Source organism: Ochotona curzoniae, unplaced genomic scaffold (assembly GCF_017591425.1).
Source record: "Ochotona curzoniae isolate NIBS_2020 unplaced genomic scaffold, NIBS_Ocur_1.0 contig_1, whole genome shotgun sequence".
NCBI classification, from domain to species: domain Eukaryota; kingdom Metazoa; phylum Chordata; class Mammalia; order Lagomorpha; family Ochotonidae; genus Ochotona; species Ochotona curzoniae.
In genome coordinates this window covers 12,839,647-12,860,042 of record NW_024464918.1, presented here as the reverse complement: position 1 = coordinate 12,860,042, position 20,396 = coordinate 12,839,647, and the positions used below count along the sequence as shown (strand labels likewise).

Below are 20,396 nucleotides of genomic sequence, written 5' to 3'. Positions count from 1 at the left end.
ACTTAGATACTACTGCTACCTTCCCACCCTCCTGATAATATATTGATGGACGGAACAGTAAAATGTTCTACAAAACTTGAGTAAAATTACTGCTGATATTCCCCATTCAAGTCTCTGAATGCGTTGCAGGAAAAACTGGGGCAGGTTAGGGAAGCAAGGACCAAGTAGTACGTGCCCTAGAAACAGCTTGCAGCAGCTTGTTTTAGGCTTCTAGAATTCTAGATAAAGATGCACGGAACCTGGAAGCGCTGGATGAAACTGTAGGCTTACAGTTGTTTGTACTTAACATTCTGATTTTTTTTCTGCTAAATATTGCCACTGTGATGAACGGCACCACATTAATGTGAAACTGATGTCAGGAAATCACAGCATTTTGTATTTCTAGAGGATTAAGAATGTGGTATAGAATGTACAGTGGGTGAGAGTACAAATTTATTCATTTCCTTACTGTATTGCTATTAAGGGTTAGATTTGTTGCTCGCTTGTCTGATTTTCTTACTCAACAGTCTCATTAGATTGAAGTGTTGGATTTTTGCGTTCTTTGTTTTGCTTTTAAATACCTCTTGTTTAATTATACTTAATCTAGAGTACAGAGCAGGTTGTTTGAGTCTAAGCAGTCATAAAGCTGGCTCAATATGGAGTAGAGTAGGTTTCGTTGGTTGGTTTGGTTTAGATCAGGTGTTCAGCCATTAGGCTACTGTGCCCAGCCCTCCAAAGTGAAATTTTTGTGTTTACTGGTAGAAGAAAAATAATTTTAAAGAGTGTGAGCAAGCATTTTGTATTCAAGAAAATAAAGCCGCTTGGGGGCCTGGTGCGGTAGCCTAGTAGCTGAAGTTCTTGTCTTGCACACGCTGCAATCCCATATGGGTGCTGGTTCTAATCCCAGCAGTCCCAGTTCCATCCAGCTCCCTGCTTATGACCTGGGGAAGCAGTCGAGGACGGCCCAAAGCCTTGGGACCCTGCACCCATGTGGCAGACCCAGAGGAAGCTCCTGGCTCCTGGCTTCAAATCAGTTCAACTCGGGCTTTTGCGGCCACTTGGGGAGTGAACCAGCAGATGGAAAATCTTCATTCCAATAAAAATAAATAAATCTTAAAGAAAAGAACGCAGTTTTATGTTTTTTAAAACAGTATTTGTTGGTGTATTCACAGCCAACAGAAGTCACCGCCAGCAGTGCTGACAGCAGGAGGTTGTGAGTTGGTGTTTCCTTCTCCATCTTGGCACATTCTCAAACTCTGGGCTTCACTGTCACGAAATGGGAGCAAGTTGACAATTCCGTGTCAGAAAAAATGCACCATCCACCTGTGGCTTTGGAGATGTAGCGTTATTTGCACGTTTGCCCAGGTTATTGATAGTTCCAGGTTTGAGGATTGAGATTATCTGTTCTTGCTCAGTCTTGGTCGTGTTCAGGAGAACTGGCCGAGCGTTGCCAGGCGACCGTGTGCTGTGCAGTGAGTAGTTGGTTTGCTGAACTTAAGAGATTTGAGAGCTTGCAGGCTTGTGCAATGAACCTCTTCTGAACTTCCAGGGACATGACAAGTTAACTCTTTAAAAATTTCTAAAAGGTTTGCAAAATTGGCATCCGAATGTCCTGACCGAATGTTTTGTGTCTAGAGAAAAAGCTAATGGGAGTTAGGACTGACTTTCTGCCTTGATTCTAAACCCACAAAGCCCTAAGGAATGGCTTTTAAATGTTTTAAACCAAATGTCCTAGTATATTATGTACTATGTGGATTTTGTTTTGTTTGTTTTAAAATACTTTTTACTGTCATTTGAAAGGCAGGTATAAAAGAGAGAGGTCTTGTATCTACTGGTTCACCCCCCAAATGGCCTCAATGGCCAAAGGCAGGTGTCAGGAGCTTCTCTGTGGCTCTCCCATGTGTGGTTCAGGGAGTTGGGCCATCCTCTGTTGCTTTAATTCAGGGCATAAGCAGGGAGCTGGATTGGAAGTGGAGCAGCTGGAACATGAACCAGTAGCCATATGGGATGCTGGTTCTGCAGGCAAAAGATCAACGTGCTTTGCCACCATGCCAGGCTCCTTATACTTTGTTTTGAATAAGCAGATTTTTCCTACAAGAGTATTATGTACTTCTGTCTTTGCTTATATGTTCTGTACATTTGTTAGAGGTTTAAGTATCTATGTAAAAGTAAAAATTAAATTAAGTTTTGACTTTTTTTTTAAATACAGCGTGCTGCTTGGGGGAATAACACTTGAAACAGCAGATAGCAGCTGGATGCCCTGAGGTGGTAGTTGTTAGTTGGCGGTGAACCTTAAAGAAAGGTTACTTTAGTGAGGCAGCACAGTTCCTTGATTGAAAGAACCGATTAGTGATAAGTTGTGCTAATTTCTGTGGTTACAGCAGTGCCGCCACAACACTTGTACAAATTTTGCAGACTTTTGCTGCTGCTTTCTCAGGCCTGTTAGCAGGCAGCTGGATCAAAAATGCAGTAGCTAGGACTTAAGCTGGTGCCCATGTGGGATGCCAGCATAGTGGGCACTGGCTTAACCATTTATGCCACGAGGCTGATCCTCCCCTGAAACTTGAATACATGGATTGACTGTGTGGCCATTTGGTAAGCTACTATAGTTGGTGTTTCCCAGGTGACTGTGGAACATTTTTTGTTTGGTTTATTGTAATAAATGTGCACATAGCATAAAACTCACCATTTAAACTGTTCTTAAAGTACTCAGGTCAGTGGCATTAAAGGAGTTTTAAATGCTAATGCAACCATCTCACCACTAGCTTTTCCAGCTCTGGTGTGCCCCTGAGTCAGGAATAGTCGCTCTCCATCCAGAAGCTGTCTGGGATCACAAGTCTTGAAACACAGCTTCGTGCACATTGCTTTAAAATATGGGAAAACTTCCAGAAGCTTTCAGAAAAATGGAATTCAGAAATAAGTTCATTTTCATGTTTAAAAAAACTGTGAAAGCTATATAGTTTTTCCCTAATATACATTTTTTATGAACTTTTTAAAGTGCCCTAATTTCTACAAAATATTTAGCTTCTGTTAGAGTAGGCTTTATGAGAACATTATTTATTTGAAGTATCTGTTTTCTGCAATTTTGCAAAAAAAAAAATTCTCATTGGAAAAAAAGAGCTAGAAGGCACCTACATAACGTTCCATCCAGCACGTTCATTTTTTAGATAAGCAACTGATTCTTTGAGAAGGAAGGTAGCAGGACCATCGTAAGACGACAGCGCCGTGTCAGGGCTGGGACCAGAAGCCAGTTCTGATAGCAATCCTTTCCCACTGTCACACTGTTAGATTCAGTAGGTTAAGCTAGTTACATACTTATTTGCTGAAGTGCTTTTTTGTTGTTGCTGTTGTTTTTGTTTTTGTTTCACCGAGGGCTAAATTAAGGTTTATGACTGAGGCAGCGTGACAAGATGACCTAACTGTACTGCTGCTGGGAGATGTCACTTTGGGTATTGCGCTATATTGAGCACGAAGTTTTCTAAGTGTCAGACAGTTTTCAAAAGAAACTGCATGCTAATGCTAATGCCATTACCAGGAAGTTTTCAAGCAGAACCATTTCTGTATTTTGAATTTCATTTTGGAAGTAGTACATTTTTTTCATATGATTTTTTCAAAAGTGTTCTGTGTTTCCATAATCGGTTATTAGTAATGAGATAACATTAACGTTATGTTTCTTTCTAGGACAAGAAAGAGTTGGCCATCAGTGACTGCACCAAAGGTACCATTTTTTTCCCCTTACTGCATATTAGCATACGTCCGCTGGATAAAAGGATGCAAGGGCTTTTGGTCAGATAAACATTTGTACCTGGGTACTGTTCCTCTGGGGTTTATAAAGAAGCAGTGTGTTCACAGCCTGGGAGGCAGCAGGTGATAGCTCTGGTAACTGTGGCCCTGACATCCCCCTGGAGACCAGGATGACATTCTTGCCACCTATCCCAGTCTGGCTGCTGCTGCACCAACATTTGGAGGAAGAGGCAGTTGATGGGACAGGTGTGTGGGTGTGTCTGCCTGCCTGCTTCTGGGGCCATGTGTATGCGCATGCATGCAGCGTGTGTGTGGGTGTGTCTGTGTGTCTGTGTGTATGTATGTATGTGTTTCAAATTATTGTTTGGTATACCATAATTAAATACAATAAGATACGTTCATTTATTTGAAAGACAGTTACACAGAAATCTGCCTGCTGGTTTAATGCAGTGAACCATCCACTGGTTCTGCAATGTCCAAGTCTGGGTCAGGCTTCCGTCCCTGCCTTCCCTTCCAGGTTTCTCATGTGGTAGACAGGGGCCATGTCCTTGGGCTGTTTTCAGCTGCTTTCCTAGGTACATGAGCAGGGAGCTGGATCTGAAGTGAAGCAATCAGGTCTGAAGAACCAGCGCCTGCTTGGGATGTCGGCTGCACAGACAGAAGCTTAACCCATGTTGCGGCAGTATCTGACCCAGCAGTCAAGATGTCACTTGGGAGTCCTGCTCCATATCATTACGCCTGGGTTCAGTTCTTGCCTCTGCTTCCAGCTCCAACTTTGTAACACTCATCCCGAGAATCAGCTCTTGGTAACCCAAGTGCTCGGGTCCCTAAACCTGTTTGGGAGACTGAGATTGAATTCTGAGTTTGAGGTTTTACCTGGACCAGCCCTAGGTGTTGCAGGCGTTGGGGCAGTTAGCCAGTGAATAGGACTTCATCTTTCTCTCTTCCTTCAGATTCAGAGGAAATGAAAATAAGTATTCTTTGCTTATTTATTATTTTTCTCAAGAAATTATGTTAAGCGAAACTAAAGGAAACAAAAGGAGTGTATTCATAGCAATACAAATATCTGTGTGCTCCAGTCCTATCTTCAGCTCTGACCTGTGGTCTGGAGTCCTGTATCCCATTACACAGATGTCACTTTTTCTTGGAGATATGGAAAGGAATATCAGATTTAACATGGCCAGACCTCATAAATACATATAATTCACAGTTTCTTACTTTCTAATAAATGACATTACCACTCCTTCACTCACTTAAACCTTTGGAATCGTTGCTAATTATTTTCTTTCTCGTATTTCGCATGGCTGGTTGATTGGCAGTGCATATGGGGTCACATGCAAAGGTGTGCACTTGATCTGACTTCCTTCTCCTACCTCCACTGTTGCACCTGAGTCGCAGCCAGCATCACCTGTTGTCTGCCGTGGCAGCAACCTCCCAACTGATCTCACTGCTTTTGGTCTTGCCCCGCCCACTGCAGCCAGAGCAGGTCTTGAAAAATGTGAAACAGATCCTGTTTTAAACTTACTTGAAGATCTCATCACACACTCCTTTCCGTGGCCACGGAGGGTCTCTGTGGTTCAGTCCTTGCCTGTACCTTCAGCCTACTCTCTTCTCATCTCCAACATGCCTACGTTATTCTTGCTTTACTGTCCTCGTGTTTGGTCATCCCTCTTCCTGGTATACTTTCCTTGGCCTTCCTCAAAGTTTACCTGTGTATGTCTTTGCTTGCCTAAAATAGCATTAAGCTTCATAAGAGCAAGACCTTGTCTGCCTTTTTTACTACAGTACCCATAAGATATATATGTATATATAAAACATATAAAACAGTAGGTGCTACATAACATGTTTTCTAGTGGAAAAATAAACAGCCCAAAGCGCAGTAGGAGAAACACAGTTTACTGTGACAGCACACGGCAGGGGGTTACTAGGGGCTGGATAAAGGAAAGGGCAGCGTAGACCAGTGACCTCACAGTGCAGAAGCACGAGTGGTAGTTGAAGGATCAGTCGGGATTTAGCTAGGAGCATACTGTCATAAGGTAAAGCCTGGGGAAATGAGAATGATGGACTCTAACGAGAAGGCAGCCCTCAACTCTTGAATTTGTACCTTCAGATTTTCTCTTGCTTATTCACTGTGCACTTGACCTTTATGTTCTGGACTATTCCAGACTGGGTAGAGGACAAGCGGGCAGATGCTGGCCTTGCAGTGTAGTCCATGTTGAGCAGTCTGTACCCCCTAAACCTACACAACATGCCTTCTGTGCATATACAACCTGCAAGCTAAGAATTTCTTCTTGCTGTTTAAGGAATTTTTTAAAAACAAGAATTTTATAATATAAATTATATTTCCTTGCTTAGTTGTCAATTCTGTTCCTTAAACAGAGCTGACATTCTAAGCTATGCCACAGTAATGAATTCTAAAATTAAAGGAACGTTTTAAAGATTTGTTCTTTGCTGAAAATTCTTTTTTTCTAGGGTCTATAAAACAGGCAGTTTTTAAAAAATATTTATTTATTTTATTGGATAGATTCACAGAAAGAAAAGGCTAAGCTGAGCTGATCAGGAACAAGGAGCCAGGAGCTTCCTCCGGGTCTCCCACATAGGTATAGGGTGCTAAGGATTTCCCAGGCCATAAACAGAGAGCTAGAAGGGAAGTGGAGCAGCCGGGATACAAACTGGTGTCCATATGGGATCCTGGGGAATGCAAGATGAGGTTCTTTCGCCACTAGGCTACTGTACTGGGCTCACAGGCAGTTTGTTTTTAAGCAATGATCTTTACATTTTAAATGGGTGCAAATCAAATCAAAAGAAATCTGTTTCATGGTAAGCAAAAGTTATTTGAAATTCAGATCTCAGGGTCCATAAATGATTTCACTGGAGCACGGCCCCGTTTATTTGTGTCTGTTCCGGGTCCTCGTGCAGAGATGGTCTCTCCCACAAAGCCTCACCTTGGGCTGCTGTGCCCTTTTCAGAAAAAGGTCACTGGTCTCGGGTACCTTGGCAGTGACCCTTTGTTTGATACTCTGGAAGGATGTTTGGTGAAAGAATTTAAAATCAAAGGTTTTTACACCCTTTTTCTTGGTGATAACAATGATTTGTTCTCTCTTTTTTTATTCTTACAGCAATTCAGTTAAACCCCAGCTACATCAGAGCAATATTGAGGAGAGCAGAGTTGTACGAAAAAACGGACAAATTAGATGAAGCCCTAGAGGACTATAAATCTATACTCGAGAAAGACCCATCAGTGCATCAAGCCAGAGAGGCTTGTATGGTAAATGGACATTTCTAAAAACACTTTTTCTTGTATTCTCTGTTTAGTGACTCTTAAATCTTTTGGGGCTCAACTAGATCCTGTTGCAATGCTTTTGAAGAGCTTATCAAAATAGATGGGCAGGCACGTGTTTGTGGCTCAGCAGGTTCCATGCCACTTGGCATTCCCGTATCCCATGTCAGAACACCTGAGGCAGGTCCTGACCACTGCATGCGTCCAGGCCAGGCAGCTGAGGCAGCTCCCGGCCCCTGCCTTCTGCTTGGCCCAGCCCTGCCGTGGTAGCCATGTGGGGAGGGAGGGAACCGTTGGATAGATCTCTGTCTCTTTGTCTCTCCCTCACCCCGCCACCATCACTCTGCCTTTCAACTAAATCAATCTTTATATCTTTTCTTAAAGATAGGTAGGTTAAAAAAAAAAAATCTTTGAGGTGGTGACTGCAAACTCCCAGTGACTAGGCACTGTTTCATCTTTGTTATAACAAGAGCATGTGTAAGTTTTGAATCTCTAGACTTGTCAAGAACTGTCACTGTATTGTTACATTAGTTAGATCTTGTCCACTGTTGTGTAATTTAGTCTCAAGTGACTTTGTGTAGTAGAGATAACAAACTTAACAGGATTTTTAGATTTTATCTGAAAGGTATGTTTACAGAGAGAAGGAGAGACAGAGAGAAAGCTCTTCCATCCACTAGTTAACTCCCCAAATGGCTACCATGGCCAGAGCTCAGTGATCTGAAGCCAGGATCCAGGAGCTGCTTCTGAGTCTCCCATGTGGGTTCTGGGGCCCAAGACTCGTGGAGGCTTAGCATGCTATACCCTATACCACAGCACTGGCCCTACAAGTTTGTGGCTTTCTTCCAATTTTTTTTTAATTAGGTTACCAAATTTTTTTTTTTATTATATGTCCAGCACATTTCTAGTTGAATATATCCCAAGATAACCTTATATATCCTACACTGCTACCAGTGTACAGGAGGCAGCTCACAGGCTGGGTTCTTGCTGTCCATGGGGGAGATCCGGTTGGAGATACTGGCTCCTGCTTTGGTCTGACCCAACCCTAGTTGTTGTAGGCTTTGGGGGAATAAGCCAGTGAATGGAAGATTCATATTCTCTCTCTCTCTGTGTCTCTCTGTCTCTCTGCCTTTCAGATAAATAAAAATATCTTAAATTTTATGCTTTTGTCTTTATCTCGGTTCTTTACTGATCTCTGAGTCGGCCATAGAGGCAGACTTCAAATGCTGGAGAGCCGGATGTGTGTGTTATTGCCCAGAAGATTATGGAAGTTCAGATGAGTTCAGATGGCAAGATGAACAGATTTCTTTGCTGCCAGACTTTGCAGAAAGCCTTTCGGATGGATCGTGAACCCCCAGCGTGCGGCAGAGACTCAGAGCAGCCGGCCGGCGGGGGCGGGCTACAGACAGGCTTTATTTAAACCAGGCTTCGCTTTGCTTATTGAGACCACTTGCCAACATTTAAAAAAAAAAAGGATTTTGTTATCTAAAAATCTAAGTTTCGCTTCTCTTGAGAATTGGAAGCTATATATTACATTCTTCTAAGGCTGCCCCGTCGCACCGCTGACCTCACCACTCCCTGTTGCCCTGCATCAACTCCTTTACTCAGCTTCACTCCCTGTCTGTCTGGCTCCTGGGAGCGCTTGAATCCCTGTTGACAGGGTCTCATTTCACAGAACTAGCTTCCCTCAAAGCAAACCTGAGCCGTGTTGGCTGATCTCTTCTTATTAATATCTGATATGATTGTTTTTACCTCTTCAGAAGAATTAATTAATTACAAATGTTATCTGGAAATGAAGTAATGAGAAACTAGCTTAGATCATTAAAATGTATATATATGTATACAGCATTCATAGCCTGAGTGGTGGTAAGATTAATTTCAGTTTGACATGAAGAGAGGAAATAAGGTTCTTAAAATCTTGAGACCCACACCCACCTGGGGAACCCAGAAGAAGCTCCTGGCTTAGTGTTCTCTTGTCTTGTCTTCTCACGGTAAATCAAATTTTCCAATTTAAAGAAAAATTTTTTTTATTTGGGCCTGGTGCAATGGCGTAGTGGCTAAATCCTTGCTTTGCATCTGCCAGAATCTCACATGGGTGCCGGTTTGTTTCCCGGATGCTCCACTTCCCATCCAGCTCTGTTCTTGGTCTGGGAAAGCCGAAGAGAATGGCCCAAAGCCTTGGGACCCTACCCCTCCCTACATAGGAGACCTAGAAAAAGTTCCTGGCTCCTGGGTTCAGATTGGCTCAGATCTGGCCGTTATGGCCACTAGGAGAGTGAACCAGTGGATCGAAGATCTTTCTCTCAGTCTCCTTTCTGTAAACCTGAGTTTACAATAAAATAAATCTTCAAACAAAAAAAAAACGTGTTTGAAAGGCGAAGTTGCAGAGAGAGGAGAGGGAGTGACAGACAGCTTCCCTCTGCTGGCACATCGCCCCAATGCCACAATAAGCAAGGCTAAAGCAGGCAAGCAGCAGCTTTACCCAGCATGCCACAGTGCTGGGCTCAGTTTTAAGCCCTTTATATAAAAGGAAGCTCTTTATGCTGCATGTAATATGTTGGACATACTGTATTTTTGAAGTTTTTTTTTTTTTTTAATAATTTCTCATTTTGTTGGAATTGAAGAAAGTAAGAGATGTTTCATCTGCTGGCTGCCTCCCCAAGTGGCTGCAGCCGTCAGTTTGGAGTAGACTGAAACCAGCATCCCAGCACCCAGTCCACACCTCTCCACTGCGTAGGTTTGGGTTCCATTTGGCCATATCTGCAGATATCAAAACTGCCATCAGGTGGACACAGACGAAGGATGGCATTGAACATCCTATGGTACACGGCACATGTGTCAGTCTCAGGGTTGGGGAACCTTGAGCTTGATCATTGAACAATATCCAAAGTTGATCTGACCATTCTCAGTAAGTCAGGTTGTATAAACCAGGCACTTCAAGTTAGAAAACATCATGAGCAGAAAAAAAAAGAAAAAGAAATTCAAATCATACATATCTGCAATCCCACCAGCGGAATGCTCTGCTAGCAAGTATCTGGTGTGTGTCCTTTCAGACAGGTCGGGGGGTTTTCTACCAGCTCTTTTGTGGTCCTCCTTTGATCTCAGCATTGAGAGTACTCAAAAAAATCACACCAGCAAATCAAGCAAGATTCCTCTTTGTATAACTTACCTACAGATAAGTAGCTTTTTCCTTATTTGATAAGATCAGGAAAAGCATGCATGTATGACCCTGTGTTCACATTTGTCTTTTGTTGCATGGCGTTTGTGCTGTTGAACAGAGCACCGTGTTAGAATTTGAACACTTCTCAAATTAACGATTTTTTTCACTAACTCCAGTTTCCTATTTTCCCTTCAGAGATTACCTAAGCAAATTGAAGAACGTAATGAAAGACTGAAAGCAGAGATGTTGGGTAAGTTTGCTTCTCTTCTCTTGGCCACAAACACGTAGAAGGCTGGAGCTGGAGAGTGATTCACTCTAGGAGAATTCAGAGCTGGGAATAGCTTTGGGGTCCCTGCTGTGCTCCAGATAGTGGCTGTATGGGGCCAGTGGCTTTCCAGCCAAAAGGAACAGCATAGTTAGAGATGCTGTCGGGTTTTTCAGAAACCAAAACTGCAAGGGCGCAAACATGAATCAGCTGTCAGGTGGGCCGCCACTGACCTGTTTCATAAAGTAATTTCTTTCAAACAGTTGGGTTACTGCACTTACTAGTCAACCCAAAAGGCCCTCAGCTCATTAGGTTGCAGTCACTATAGCCAAGGTCGTGTCAGAAGCAAGGACGTACCTGTTTTGAAAATGGCACTGAGGATCCCTTTGGTGTTCAAGAACACAAGAAGGTAAGGAATTAAGAATGCACAGGGGGAGGAAGAATGGGGGAGGAAGTTTTGATTTATGTGTGACTTTTTGTTGTACTTGAAATCAGAGAACATCACAAGATCAGTTGTAAGAGACCTAGAATATTCTGTCGGTGGCCAATCTGACACTTCCGTGCTGTAGATCTGCTCTGTGTTCTACACTAATAGTTTCTAAATCTGTTATTTGAACTTGATATATTGTAGTCATGTGTGCTCCGAAGAGAATAGTTAAAAATAAATTGGGTCTGGCCGTTTGTGGCTTTCAGACATCAGTGTGCAGAGAATGAGAAATTTCCCAGAGGATCTTGGCAGTAGCAGTTGAATGAGGAGACCATGAACCTGGACTGTCAAAGGCCTTTTGACCCCGTGGAGGAGAGCAGGCTCTAAGGAAAGCTGCTTCGTTCAGGCTTAGGATATTTCTGGAGCTTTCCCTAGTTTTTCTAAACAAGGCCGTTTCCCTAATAATTTGTGTATAAATTAAGCTTGACGCTGTGTGTATTAAAGCAAAAAAATTACTCTGAAGCGTCTTTGTTCCAAGACAAAGGAAAAAGAGCATTCTCTCCCTGATTCTACTAACAATATTAGAAGAAATTTTACCTTTTAAAATTTTTATTTATTTATTTATTTTTGAAGAGTTGGAGAGACAGAGAGGAAGATCCTTCCATCTGCTGAGTCACTTCCCAAGTGGCCGCAAGGGTTGGAGCTGAGCTGGTCTGAAGCTAGGTGCCAGGAGCCTCTTCTGGGTCTCCCACATGGGTGCAGGATCCCAAGGCTTTGGGCCGTCCTCAACTGCTTTCCCCAGCTGCAAGCAAGGAGCTGGATGGAAAGCAGGGCTGTCAGGATTAGAACCAGTGCCCATATGGGATCCCAGCGTGTGCAAAGTCACCACTTTAGCCACAAGGCTATCATCCTGGGCCTGGTTTGTTTTAGCTGAGCTGAGTTTCATGCTGAAAGAGATGGCATGTAAATGGTCCTTAGTGGATTGAGGAGGCTTCTCTTGGGCAATTGGTTTCTGGGTGTGTGTCTTTTGTTTTTGTTTTTGTTCTTGTTTTTATTTTTTGTTTTGAGCCAGTCCAAAACCATGAAGGGACTAGTGCAGACCAAGTCTTAAGCCCGTTGTGATGCCAAATGAAATCAGAGCCTCCGTCCTTGTTGCTCTAATGATTTGGCATGGCTTTGGGTTTTACTTCTGTCCTTCGCTTCATTTGCAGTATTCCAGCTGTGTCGTTTCCCTCAGTCGCTTCTATAATCTAGTCATCTCCCATCAGACAGCTGCAGTTGCTTGCTAAATAATGTATATTTAGCTCAAGTGACTAGACTTCTTTATTTCTTAATGACTGTAAGGATCATGAATAAAAAAGTGCCCTGCCTGTTGCCCCACCACAGATAATGAGGAAGGGGGAACGAACTCTAGAAGTCTCAGCCCATCCCCTCCCAAGGGCACTTTGGTCTTCCTCCTTGTTGCAGGTGCGGTAACTGGCCCATGCACAGAGATCTCTAGTGGGCACTCGTGCTGAGCATAAATTGCTGTTACTTTCTGAGGCAGGCTTTTTTATAGTGAACTGTCTGGCTTTTACTGCTAACTCGTTGCTGTGAAATCGATGGCTTCTGCTGAAGTATTAGCAGTTAAAGATGTAAGACATGAAAAGCAGCACTGTGTAGTTGGCATTTGCAGAGTGTCATTAGTGTAGAATACTGTGAGGTTATTTAGATTGTTCAGTATTCATTGACTTGCTTTTGCCTTTCGATGGGCTGTGCCTCAACTTCCTTTTTCCTGTAGGTGCTATGGGCCCCACTCCTTCTGGGTGATGTCCGAAACAGTTATTACAGTCAGGATAACATTTGTTATTCCTTTCCTAGCTTGTCATTTATGAGTAGCAAGATTAGACTGGAAACCCAGGGTAGACATTGGCCATGGTGGCGCAGCCCTAACCAGAGAAAGGACCATGAGAGCTTCCAGTGCTCCTCCGAGGACAGTGAGCACCTGTGTGTCTGGGATGGCCCCCTCAGCCACAGTAACCAGGGAAGATGAGCTTAAAAGGACTGGGGGGATGGTCAGGGCCGTGGTGCGGGGGCAGCAGATGTCCTGTGCAGTGCACCCCTGGAGGCTGACTAGAAGCCTTTTGGAACAGCTGTCGATACTGGCCCTGTTATTTGTGTTTGCTGAAGCTAATGGTTTTTTACTTTAGTGTTTTTTTTTTTAAGACAATCGTAAATGTAAAACAACATAGGCATAAAGTGATATTTTTACACAAGTAGGAATGGAAACGTAATAGTCCCTCTTATCTGTGGTTTTGTATTCCTCAGTTTTACTTAGCTCGGTATGAAAATCTTAAGTAGAAAGTTTCAGATATAAGCAGATACTATATTCACATAGCTTTTATATATGAACTTTTTTTCTTAATACTGTGTCCTCATCTCTTTTAGTGAAATTTTGAATTATGTGCTACAATTTTGTTTAGACTGGGATTTCCCCCCCAAACTCCCACCCCCGACAGATTTTCCCCATTTTACTACAATGGTGTAGTCCTTCATAAGGAATCATAATACTCTTTATAAAATGTGTTTGTTTATATTTAATTATAGATTTCATGTTTTCCATGATATAGATTTTTTTTTTAAGATTTATTTATTTTTATTACAAAGTCAGATATACAGAGAGGAGAGAGATAGAGGGGAAGATCTTCCGTCCGATGATTCACTCCCCAAGTGAGCGCAACGGCCGGTGCTGTGCCGATCCGAAGCCAGGAACCAGGAACTTCTTCTGGGTCTCCCATGTGGGTACAGGGTCCCAAGGCTTTGGGCCGTCCTCGACTGCTTTCCCGGGCCACAAGCAGGGAGCTGGATGGGAAGTGGAGCTGCCAGGATTAGAAGCGGCGCCCATATGGGATCCTGGCATGTTCAAGGCAAGGACTTTAGCAACTAGGCCACGCCGCCGGGTCCCCCTGCAACTCCTCCCCTCCTTTTCCGTGTCTCTCAGCCCCCTTGTTTTTATTCCCCAAGTTAGTACAGTGGCATATTCATTTGCTTCACAGTAATAGGCTTAATGTTCCAGTATGTAAAGGTACCATGACAGCAAATAGAAGAAAAAGAAAAAAGTGAATATCGTGTTATTCGGGAGAATAGACAGAGGCTGTGAACAGCAGTTAATTTCCAGCATGCTAATCTCACTGATAGAGATTACGTGTGTGTGTGCGTGCACTCTATTTATTGTTAGAGAACATAGGATATGTGTCATTTTAGGGCTAGCATGTTCCACTAAACTTCATGGTTTCCAGCTGGAACCATTTTGTTGCAAAAGTCAAATTTCATTCCTTGTTATGGCTGAATAGTATTCCATAGTGTTTATCTACCACATGTTCTTTATCTGGTTATCAGTTGATAAGCATCTGAGTTGGTTCCATGTCTTAACTATTGTGAATTACACTTCTCTTCCCAGAAGAGTAATTCCTACTACTTCTGCAGAGTTTGGCAAGTTATTTCAGCATCAAGTCAAAAAGCGAGTATGCTTTTTTGAATTGGGTATGAACTTTGTCTTCTCTGTGCTGGGCTCTCTTGATTTGCCTTTTGATCAGAGGAAAGCACGGATTCGCTGCATGGTTTGGTTTCTTGTCACAAATGAGGAAATGCAACAATAAGATTCAGTTGTATGCAATTCATTCCTTCTAAACAGAGGGCAAAGTCCCAAATGAGCTGTTCCGTTGTACCCAGGCCTCAGTGACCCTAAGGGCTGAAGGCATTGTACACCCAAAGGACACATGCACAGTGAACCAGCTGTTGCTGTAGTATCATTATGCTGGAGGCAGGTAAATATCAGAACCCCAGATCTAATGGGAGCCATTAATCTCCAGCCTCAAGAATACAGGTACTTTGTGATTCAACTCTGCCGTGGGTTCTGGTCTGATAGGGAGATTCTACCAGTTAGTACCATGTTCACCTGTTCAGACTAAGCGAAGGTACTAGATTTGCTGTAAGTAGAATCAAGGTGACTTAACTGACAACTACTTAAATGGCGCAGGCATGGAATTAGGTGGCCAGTGGGAAGTGTGGCAAGCACATAGCAAGTGATCCTATTCTGGTACAGGGAGGCTTCTGTCGTGTCTGCACAACCAGCTTGATTCCAGACAGACACAAGTGTGTGGTTGTGTATATTTCAGGTTGTGGTCTCCACCAAATGCTGTTACCCCTCTGCTGCCATTAACAAGCAGCAAACAGGGTCCAGCGTGATGGCTCAGGTAGCTAATTCTCCCCCTCCAAACACTGGGGTCCCATATGGGCACCAGTTTCTGTCCAGACTGTTCCACTCCCCATCCAACTCATTGCCAGTGGAGGACAGCCCAAAGCCTTGGGACCCTGCACCCATGTGAGAAACCCAGGAGAAACTCCAGACTTCAGATTGGCTAAACTCCAGCCATTGTGGCCACTTGGGGAGTGAACCAGTGGATGGAATAGCTTCCTATCTCTCCTCCTCTCTGTAAACCTTTCCTATAAAATTGAATAAATCTTTGAAAAAAAAAATGTGACACTCAGGCGTCAGAATACAAGCTGGTCCTACCGTATTGTTTTGCTTTGTTGCGTTTTGTTCCCCCCTGGCCAACCTCTGGTTTCAACCACTATACCAAGCACCATAGCTATTCAGATGTTTGTTCAGAGACTGAATAGCCTGCTTCCCATAAAGCTGCACTGACTTTGTAACTGCCAAAACCACGTGTAGGCTCTTCCCTTCTGGTTCCTTTCCTACTTGAGCACAGGATTAGTAACCCTCAAAGCTCAGTTGTAGGACCCCAGTGTCCTCCTAGGGCACATGAACTGAGGTTATGGGGCCTGGCTTGGAGAACCTGGTGGGAGGAGTTGTGTTTGCCTGCACCTTGGGCACGTGGCTCTGCATACCTGCCGGCCTCCCCAGCACACTTGCTCAGGCTTGTTTAGCCGGCACGGACCTCCTTATTCATCTTGGATTAATCACAGTCCTTCATTATGTGGTTTGGTTGCAAACTGTTTTTTTGTGTGTGTGTTGGGTGTGTGTGTGTAAGATTTCACTTATTTGGAAGAGATTTTTTTCTCAAGATTTATTTTATTGGAAATGAAAGGCAGATATACAGGGAGAAGGTTCACTCCCCAAAAGGCCACGATGGCTGGAGCTGAGTCTGTCTGAAGTCAGGAGCTTCTTCCTGGTCTCCTGTGAGTTTGCAGAGTCCAAAGGTTTTGAGCCATCCCTTACTGCTTTCCCAGGTCACAAGCAGGGAGCTGGATGGGAAGTGGGGCAGCCAAGACAAACTGGCGCCCATATGGGATCATAGCGCATGGAAAGGTGAAGATCTAGGCGCTGAGCCACTATGCAGGGGCCTTAGAGGTTTTCTTAACTCTGAGCTGATTCACTCCCCAGATGGCTGCAATGGCCAGGGGATGGGCCAGGCTGAAGCCAGAAGCTGCTTTCGGGGCTTCCGCGTTAGAGGAAGCACTTGAGCCCTCTTCCATTGCTTTCCCAGGACATAAGCAGGGATCTCTCTTGGAAATTGAGCAGCTGGGACTAGAACCAGCACGCGTATGGCCCTCTAGCACTGCAGGTGAAAGCAGAGCTGCTACGCCATAGCACTTGCCCCTCGGATGCAAACTTTATACAGATTGGGCCAAGTCTCCTTCCTGCCTGAACCAGCAAGAATTTTCCTCTCATAGATCCTCTTTAGAGTTACAGGTCAGCTGCATGGGAACTGCTTTTTCTGTGAGTTCCCTTCCTGTCAGAGTTTAATTGTGTATAGAACATGTCACAGATTTTTATTCCCACCACACAAACGGTCCGCATGTGTGGCCCTAGTACATAATGGATGAATTAGGTGATCTCAGGTTTCCTCTGATGTGGAGAACTCTTTACTCGTGGCCTGTTAGTGTCTGCTGCCTGGGAGGTACCATATGTACAGGCATACTTCAAAAGTTTATAAAAATGAAATTAAAAGATAAATGAAATTTGAAATCTATACAAAGAGATTTAAATTTTCATTAAAAACTATTATGAAAAAAATAAGCTTGGGTTTTCAAAATGTTTCTGCATCAGAAAAAACATCGTTATTCCCACTTTCCACAAACTTTTTGAATCACTCTCCAGTGTGGCTTCGCTGAGTACAGTTTCCCATTTTATGTTCTGTTATTCTGAAAGTAGTAATTGGTGAAACTGGGCTTGGCATGGTGGCCTAGTGGCTAGTCCTCACCTTGCACACCTGGGATCCCATGTGGTGGCCTGGGAAAACAGCAGAAGATGGCCCAAAGCCTTGGCACCCTGCACTTGCATGAAAGACCTGGAAGAAGTTCCTGGGTTCTGGGTTGGGATTGGCTCAGCTCCGACCATTGCAGCCACTTTGGAAGTGAACCAGTGAATGGTAAATCTTCCTCTCTGCCTGCTTCTGTCTATATAGCTGCCTTCCCAATAAAACTAAATAAATCTTTTTAATTTTTTTCTTTTTTACTTTTTAAAATTGTTATTATCTTTTTATGATACAGTTCCATAGGCCCTGGGATTTTCCTTATCCCCTCCCCAAGTTCCCCCACCTCCCACTGAGTTCCTCTGTATTATTACTATAGTATAGTTCTTCATAAACAGTCATATGTCCATCAGTGTGGGAATGGACAATGGCAAAGAGTCCAACATCCTATTGTTGAGATATAGTTAAGTTTCTTTGGGAGTCCATCTTTGAAAAATAAATAAATCTTTTAAAAAATAATAATAATTGGTACAACTGTGGGATGAATAAAGGTAGAATTACTGGAGTAGAAAGAAAAACAAATACTGTGTTTTAGGTTGGGTTTTATGAGAAAAGGAGGGCCAAGATGGAATTAGAATACCAGCTGTTTATTGGAGAAATGGCTACAAGGGAACCTGGGACTGGCCCAGTACTCTGAACCCTGTGGCGGGGCTAAGGGATGGTGGGAAGCAGTAGTTGTCCACTGTAGCGTGGTGCGTGCTAGGGAGCCAGTGCAGAGCCATGGTTGCTCATCAGAGAAATCCTGGCCCAGGACTTTGGGTAGGGACAGCTGTGGTGATGCTGGTGGCGTTAGTACTGATGTGCTGATGGGCTCCAGGGTGCAGCAGCTCTGTCCCCTGAGTTTGGAGAAATACAGTTTTGTAGGGTTAATCCTCAAGGCTTTACATGGCAGACAGGTCCTTCAGGCAGTAGGCAAGGTGCGGGTCTGTGAAGGAGGACTTCCCCCCTTTGCACTCTGTCATCTGATACTAGACGACTTCACACACTGCGGAGCGGCCTCAAGTCACAGAAGGCTCTTGCATCTCAGGCTGCCTGCTGGTCTGCAGGTCAGAGCAGGGTGTCACCACTCCGAGAAAGGCTGCCTGGTGCCTGGGCAGGGTAGAAGAGGCCTCATTTGGCCTCTTGCAGCTGTGTCCGCACTATCCTGTGGAAATTTCAAAGGCTGACATCTACTTTTTCTCCTTGGCTATCAGTGCCTCCCAGAATTGATGCCAAGTGAAGATGTAGCTTGTTCATCAAGGTGCTTCTCTGGGTTGGGCTTACTTCTGTCCAGGGGCGCGGGGAGCCTGGGACAGGCTGCTCTAGCAGGCAGCTGCCCCGACTCTGCCTCCCCACTCCACGTCACAAGAGCCAAGAGTATCCCAGCAGTGACATACAGGTGGGCATCTGTAAAATGGGTTTTTCCTTCCTGTGCTCTTCTTGAACTCAGAGGCACACTGCCCAAGTTCTAGGTCAGAGTCAACCACTCAGTCTTCCTGAGGATGTCCTGCGTTGCCTTTGCTCATTGAGACCCCCACCTAGACTATCCATTGGGGCTGGGGTCCGAGCCTCTGCTGTTGCTGGGTGCCCACACTCTGCTCTTGTCCTTCCCGAGCAGTGCCCTGGGCACAGTGATGCCAGGGAGGTTTGGGAGGAGTGCCTGGAGAACAGTCATTCCAAGTTCTGGAACCTTCATCTGTTAATGTTTCCTCCAAGAACAGCAAGCCTTTCTTTGAACGCAGTGCATGTCTGGGGGTTAGTTCTTAAAACCAAGACCACAAGTTCTCCCCACGCTTTAAGAGGGAGACCCCTTTAAAAAGTTTAAAGGGCATGCCTCTTTCTCTTGAGCTGAGCTTCACTGTAGGTGAGAGGCGTGCGAGGGAGAAAAGCTGCGAACAGGCGTGGTGGGGGACGGCATCTGTCCCTCCATGTGCTAGCGAGTTCTCTGTCTGTCTACCCTCATTCTGATCTCCACTGGAAGCCATCCTGCAAGAAGAAAGAAAATACGGTTTAGAAATGATTGAAACTACTCATTCACCCAGCTCAGCTGAGACTTCCAGAATGGTCAGCCTGAAGCAGGGTCAGTTGGTGTCTTTTGGCTTCTGCTTATTCTTGTATTCATTTTAGTTTTTGCTTTTACATTGCAGGTAAACTTAAAGATCTTGGGAACTTGGTTCTCCGACCTTTTGGGCTCTCCACCGAAAATTTCCAGATCAAACAGGATTCTTCCACTGGCTCCTACTCTATCAATTTTGTTCAAAATCCAAATAATAACAGATAACAAAGATACCAGTAGTGTTAAGAGCTGCCTTGGAAATTGTGTGCTGCTTACTGTTAGCAGGGGGCGAGGCCTGCCAGTATTTAACTTAAAGCCTCTTCTCTGAAGGAAAGGCTACACAGTGCAGCCTAGTGCTCCCTCCTCCTCATGTCGCCGTCGAGGTAAATGCACTGCCTAATTTAGTGAGCCTAATTTGATTTCGGTTTTAAGGTTCTGTGTGCGACTGTTGATCCTGGCACTGGCTGTCCTTTGTCTAGGAAAGTCTGCATTCACCCCTCCACACACACCCCTTTCCTGACAGGTGGGAGACTCCCCAGACATGCTGACAGGCCCCTCCTGGCCAGCCCCTTGCCCATCACACACGCTGTCATCAAAGCTGCTCTGCGTGTGTAATCTCCAGCATCTCCCGATTTCCTCTGTGGTAATAAAAGCTTTCTCTGCTGGTCTGGGCTGGGTTGTGAGTTTTGTCCCCATCATGTTGAAGATTGAAGACATCTCTGACTCTGTTAGCAGTATTGGTCTTTAGCAGTTAGTGACTGGATTCCACAGACCAGCCCGGCGTTTTACCTGGCATCCTGAGGTTGCCACCTTCCTGTGCACTCAGGTCTGGAAATTCCGCCCCACGAGCTGCCTTGGCCCCTGCAGGTTTGTGCAGACGATCGGTAGATCAGTGTAGCTCACCAACCATCAGTCTCAACTCCAGCCTTCAATCAGCTGTGTTCAGGACTGGCGGGATGCGAGCGCCGAGCGAAGCCGTTTTCTTTTAGACTGCAGGAGCCTCTGGGTTTCAGAGCCTCAGTGATTGATGCTAGTGAAAGCTGTCTGTCATTCTGCTCCGTCTTGAAGTGATGTGCAAGGTGTGTTTGGGGAGTGAGCTCTGTGTGGCACGCAGCAGTCACACTCCAGTGTCAAGAATGGTGCTGCTCTTGCGATCCATTCCCCAGCATCCTGAATGGAGCCGGCAAGGGGATGAGGCCTAATGTTCAACTGTACAATTTGCTAAACCGGACTCCCATTCTGAAACACGTGG

The 20,396-nt window shown here is 44.5% G+C and overlaps 1 protein-coding gene across 1 annotated transcript in view; it reads left to right on the top strand.

Moving 5' to 3' along the window:
* The window catches only part of TTC1 (tetratricopeptide repeat domain 1), a 51,503-nt gene extending 31,384 nt beyond the window's left edge, over nucleotides 1-20,119 (top strand). The window contains exons 5-8 of the mRNA XM_040986713.1: nucleotides 3,661-3,697; nucleotides 6,843-6,991; nucleotides 10,356-10,410; nucleotides 19,236-20,119. Of these exons, the coding sequence (XP_040842647.1) occupies nucleotides 3,661-3,697; nucleotides 6,843-6,991; nucleotides 10,356-10,410; nucleotides 19,236-19,369 (375 nt within the window). The 3' untranslated portion in view covers nucleotides 19,370-20,119. The remainder of the gene's footprint in view (nucleotides 1-3,660; nucleotides 3,698-6,842; nucleotides 6,992-10,355; nucleotides 10,411-19,235) is intronic.
* The last annotated feature ends 277 nt before the right edge of the window (nucleotides 20,120-20,396 follow it).